The sequence below is a fragment of the Rhinolophus sinicus genome, linkage group LG05 (assembly GCF_036562045.2).
Source record: "Rhinolophus sinicus isolate RSC01 linkage group LG05, ASM3656204v1, whole genome shotgun sequence".
In the NCBI taxonomy this organism is placed as follows: domain Eukaryota; kingdom Metazoa; phylum Chordata; class Mammalia; order Chiroptera; family Rhinolophidae; genus Rhinolophus; species Rhinolophus sinicus.
This window is the reverse complement of record NC_133755.1, coordinates 170,020,806-170,026,805: the sequence shown is the minus strand read 5'-3', so window position 1 is coordinate 170,026,805 and position 6,000 is coordinate 170,020,806. Positions and strand designations below refer to the sequence as shown.

General features: G+C 42.0%; 1 protein-coding gene across 1 annotated transcript in view; it reads right to left on the bottom strand.

The window, feature by feature from the left end:
• Window positions 1-3,248: 3,248 nt before the first annotated feature.
• The window catches only part of PPP1R14C (protein phosphatase 1 regulatory inhibitor subunit 14C), a 66,097-nt gene continuing 63,345 nt past the window's right edge, over window positions 3,249-6,000 (bottom strand). Inside the window, exon 4 of the mRNA XM_019735404.2 lies at window positions 3,249-4,883. Within this exon, the coding sequence (XP_019590963.2) occupies window positions 4,809-4,883 (75 nt within the window). The 3' untranslated portion in view covers window positions 3,249-4,808. The remainder of the gene's footprint in view (window positions 4,884-6,000) is intronic.

Here is a 6,000-nt window from a genome sequence, read left to right as displayed (position 1 = left end):
ATCTCTTTAAAGGAAAATTCTGATCCCATATAGTTGAAAATGATTTATCAAGTTAGGGTCTAAATATAAGAAAGTATCTACAGGCTACATGAATGGCACAAGTCATATTGAAAGAGACCAAGAAGACTGACCATTGTCAAGTTTGTGCAGGGTATGAGAGCTGACCCGACTGCATGTTGACAAGTCAGCCAGTGACACTCTCAGGGATGCTGTAGGAGACCCGACACTCCTGAATCAGAGAGAAAGGACAGTTTATCACTCACAGCAATAGCAGTAACCAGCATAGCAGCATATTTTGGTGCTGATTTATCAAGTCCCAATTCCCACAGAGGGTTGCAAAGAAGGCTAGGTGACAGCTGCACATGCAGTGGGCTACTATACAGGGGCAGAATTCTGAACTCAAGGAACTCTCATCTTTTATAATGGGCAGTAAGCTTGACTGCTGTTTGTTCTAGAGGGAGAAACTATCTCTAGCATCCAAGGCTGTTTACTATACATAAAACATATGTGAACACAATTGTTCAGATCTAAGGTAGTCTCTGTTCACAAACATGCAGAAACAGGAGAGACTCATGTACAATTATTTCCCAACAATCATTAACATTGAATTGAAAATATGTATATAAATGTGATCAAGTGTATACAGTCATGTGTCACTTAACAATGGGGATAGGTTCAGAGAAGTGCGTTGTTAGGCAATTCCATCATTGTGTGGACATCATAGAGCGCACTTACACAAACCTAGACGGCAGAGCCTACTACACACCTAGGCTCTATGATATATGATATAGCCTATTGCTCCTGGGCTACACACCTGTACAGCACGTTACTATGCGGAATACTGCAGGCAACTGTACCACAATGGTATTTGTGTATCTAAACATAGAAAAGGTACAGTAAAAGTAAGGTATGAAAGATAAACTATGGTACACCTGTATAGGGCGCTTACCGTGAATGGAGATTACAGGACCGGAAGTTGTTCTGGGTGAGTCCGTGAGTGAGTGGGGAGTGAATGTGAAACCCTCAGACATCACTGTCCACTACCGTAGACTTTATAAACACTGCACACTTAGGCTAATTTATTTCTTCAATAATTAACCTTAGCTTACTGTAACTTTTTTGCTTTATAAACTCTTTTTACTTTTGACTCTCTTGTAATAACACTTAGCTTAAAGCCAACACATTGTACAGCTGTCCGAACATATTCTCTCTTTATAGCTTTATCCCATAAGCTTTTCCTATTCAAACTTTTTAAAATTTTACTGTTAAAACTTTTTGTTAAAAACTAAGATGCAACAAGAATGACAAACTCAATCTCAGCAAGGTGAGTGTGGAGCTGGGCCCAGCACAGAACTAAGCCATAGGGCAAATATCTGGGTCCCACTTGCAGCCTCTCCAGCACCACGGGAAGGAAAGGGGTCATCTCTCAGGTGCTCTCCCACCTGCTTCTCCAGGTGGTGGGCCTAGAGCCTGGGCCAGACTGGCTATCTCAGTGAAGTAGTAGTCATGGCTCAGAAAGAGCTCATGTTCCCAACCACTGTGTCTTCTTGAAAAGAGCCCGGTATAATCACATATTCACCTATTGTGGATAAACTGATTATGCACAGCACACAGTCTGTCGTGGGGAATCTAAGTGGTAAATGAAAAACGGATATTTGTGTGTTCCAGGAATTGCAAACCACCGTACCCTGAGCTGCTCTTTCTCCCAATGCTGGCTTCTCAGGCACTGATGCAAGGATGCTCAGCTGCTAAGGCCAAGTCCAGGAGCATCTTGTCAGGGGAGAAGGTAAGAAGAGCCTGGAAATGGAGGGGCAGCAGCACAGAGCCTGGCTACACTCTGCTCAGGAGCAGGGAGCCCCTTGGTTCTCAGGAGAGAGTAAGGAATTACTGGTAGGTGGCCAAGGACCCTCTCCAACCACAGAGCCTCCCACCCCTCCACCCATCAGCTCAGGGGCCAGCTCACATTAGATGCAGCTCCTGCCTTTCACTCAGGAGGGTGGGACTGAGAGTAACCACCTGTAAGAGGCAGGAAAGCTTAATGGCCAAAGGGTATGGAGTCAAACAGGACTGGGTTTGAACCTCACCTCCATAACTGTGTGACCTCAGGTAAGCTGCTCAACCTGAGTTTTTTGGAGTGTTGTGTTTTTTTCTCATCTGTAAAATGAGGATAATGCAATCTATCTCATAACATTAATGTTGGGATTAAATGAGATAAGGCTGTAAGCCCTTAGCACGGTGATAAATAAATGGGAACCACTATTACGATTGCCGTAAAGCATGCCACTCCATAAAGTTTAACCTTAGATTTCCCAGTGTTCAAGTGAGCACTGGACTAGAAGCTGGAGACTTGGGAGTCGTCCCCCAGTGCTGTGCTTTCATTCCTCTCCAGTAGAGAATAAAATGAGAAAGTCAATGTGCTCATGTCATAGCTGCCACCTGCTATAAGAGCATAAACATGGTGAGCTGAGGTCAAACTCGTGCATCAGACTAGACGAGAATGACCCAGTGGCACAGTGGTGCACAACCTGGGAGCTTGTAAAGAATGCCTAAGCTCTGCTCCTCCAGCTTCTGATTAAATTGGTCGGGACTAGCCTCTAGGCTTCAGTTGTCATTAAAGCTTCCCAGGTGACACAAATAGTCATTCATTCAGGTCTAAGAACCTGAAGGTGTGTGTTGGGGGCAGCAATGAGGCATCCAAGAGGAGATCCATGCTTATGGCCTGAGCACACAGGGGGAGTGATGCCAGGCCCTGCGCCAGGAATGAGGGGGAGGCTGGGAGTGTGTTACAAGGTAGGGTTAGAGGCCTGTAGAGGAAAGGTTCACTCTTACTTCACCTGAAGACCCTAACTTGGGCTGGTTAAGCCTAAGGGAAATCCTACAAATTCTTCATTTTTCTGTATTCATAGGGTGTGTGGCATTCTAACAGTAATTGGAATATCTAATTAATTTGCAATCTTCTTGAGGATTTATATCAGATAGGTAAATGGGAATTTTAATTAAAGAAAGGGGCATGGCCTAGGAGAGCATTGCAATAGAAGGCAGCTAGGGCCAAGTGCACAGCGATCGTCTTGTTTCTTCTCAACCCAGGGATGTGTTCCGGTTTCTTTGCTTTCATCAGGAAAGGGCCAGGATCAAATGCCTGAAAATGAACAGCTAGACATAACTGCTAGGTACCCTCCTCTGCAGAGCACCTGACAAAGTCAAATCATCATGGGAACATGTTTTGTAAGGCAAACGTGTAAGCAGAGTTGTAAGCAGCTCCATTTATTTGAGTAAATAGCTTGTAAATAAATCATTGGTAAACATTACAAAATTAAATACATTTTTCAAAAGCTTGCCAGTATACATAAATTTCACAAACATAGTTCTTTAAAAAATAAAATATGTTCAGAGCACCCTTGATAGAAAATGCCTGAGCCCTGTCCTGTGACAGGTCCTCCTAGAGACACCTTACGAGAAGTGGGGTTTCTGTGGGGAAGCAATGGGGGCCTCCTGGAAGGAAGAAAGAGTTTCTACTCTGACCTTTTACCCCACCCATGTCCATCTGAATTTTGAGCCTCCCCCAAGGAGCTGGTATGTAACTGAGAGGGGCTGGACAGGAGCCCCTGGCCTAGCTCCAAGCAAGGGGATCAGGGTGCAAAATTAGGGCCAGGGGCCAGAGTCCTCACCACAGGCCACTGAGAGAAACCGGAAATGCAATCTCCACCATGCTTCCAAACCAGCAAATGCTCCTCTATTAACTTTCTTGAGAGAAGGTGAAGCTCTCTCACTTCCCACCTGTTCAACAGTCAGTTTATCCCCTCTGGTCTGACGCTGCCCAGGCACAAAGTGACCAGAAGCTACTTCTAAGAAGGAAGATACATAATCTGCTAACTTCCTTATGACCTGCTTTCATGGAGAAAGACTAACACACAGTACTTGGTTGAAAGCAGAGAATTAATTGCTGCACAGCGCTTCCATTTTCCATTGCAAAACTCTGCTCAGCTAGTGTGGGCATTTCTCGAGTGAAGTTCTTCAAATTAAGGGTTCATAAAACTTTAAAATACCACAAATGAGGCAATAAGTAAATGACCTGGCAAAGCATCCCAATTAAGGAAATAATATAAAGTCCATAAATTAAGCCCTTGACTAACTCAACATTTTCGTAGTGTAGCTCATTAGAATAACGGATACACTGAATTCTTTCACTTTGGTGCGTAAAGTGGACGTGGAGGTCAGCAGCACTCCCATGAGGAATCTCTAGGGGCCTCTTGGAAACACATGTGCTGTGACCTCCAGGTAAAGGATGACCACAAGTTTATTTCAACCATGTGAAATAAAACTCACATCTACTTTGTAACTTACTTGTGTGTAGGTATATACAGGTATGAGAGATTCAGTATCTGAGTCAAATGTACAACTTAAAAAAAAAAAGAAGTATTACCAAACTAGCTGTAAAAACAAAACAAAACAAAACAAAAACAAAAAACCATCATCCCTGTATAGTAAGGTCCTAAACGTCAGATTTCCCGAAGAAAATACTGTCTGGCCCAGCGCATCCCTGGATGTTTGCCTGTTTTGATAATCCCCGGTTGGGCTGAAACCAAAGTCATTGATCTCTTTGCTATTAAAATAGTACACTAACAACACCTTTAAAAAACAAACAAACAAACAAACAAACAAACGCTCTAGAATAAATGTCTAATAGACCCCTCCCCCCAAAAAAAAAGTTGCTCATAAGGACAACTATTCTTTAATAAAAGTCCTTGTGAAGTCCAAATCCCAGAACCCTTTCTTGATCTCTGGCTGAGTTCCACCCTGAGCCAGAATTACACAGTCTTCTTCTGCGGGGGGCTCAGTTTCCTCATGCCTCTTATCCGAGAGAGCAGCTCCTTGATAAATTCCTAAAAGAGATCAGAAGAAGGTAATATGAGGGGGCTCTTATTAAAATTTGGGTTTAAAATCTACATGAAGTAATTGATGTCAATTGCAGTTAACCTTAGTTGATGAGTTTGGGTGGACGTATTGACCCCAACTGGTACAATACAGTAAATTTAAATGATACTTACTGTACACACTCTATATTTTCTATTCTGATTTCATTGAAAAGATAATGCTGTGGCAGAGGCACTAAAATGATTCCATGACCTATTCAAGGATGAGAACCCAGAGACTGAAGAACAACCTAGAATGGTTCCCAGTTCATACCATCAGGCATCTTTCATTGTTGCTTCATGTTTTAAAATATTTGGCTACCAAACAAGTCACATTTATTAGATAATAATTACTTTGTCTTCCTCTTTTGTATTTGTCAAAGACGAAGCTGACAGCTCGTCAGACTTTCTGATCTGCAAATGACAACCAGTGAATGCCAGGACTCAACAAAAACGCTAAGGAAACTTGCTCTCCATTATGGCCTTCTGCAAAACAGCTCTCAGGCAAACTCCCCCACCAGTCACAGCTCTCAGCCAGGAGCTCCCACATTAATAATCCTGCAACTCCTCTCCAGCTCTAAAACACAATAAGCTTAAATATTTAATCAGCCGCTGCAATTTCCTTTTTTAATCATCTTTTTGGTATTATCAAAGTAATATGTGCTTTTTATAGAAAACTTGGAAAATACAAACCAGCAACAATTACTGCTCAGAATGAACTACTATTAACATATTTTCTTCCATGGAAATTATTTTTACCTAATTGAGATCATACTGTATAAATGTACTCTTTTTTTTTTCCCACTTAGAATTATGTCAAAGTTTTTCCCCACAACATTAAATTGTCTTTCTAAGAATTAATTGTAATACTTATACAATTCCTTATTATATGGCTTTTCTACAGTCTGCTTAATTCCCCCATCCCTGGATATTTGGTTGGTTCCTGGCTTTTCAAAATTATAAACAATGCCACAATTAACACCTTTGTGCATAAATCTTTGCCTGAAATTGGGATTATTCCCTTTGGAGAGTAATCCAGAAGTGGGTCAAAGCCAAAAACATTTTAGTCACCACCATTTCTGAACTT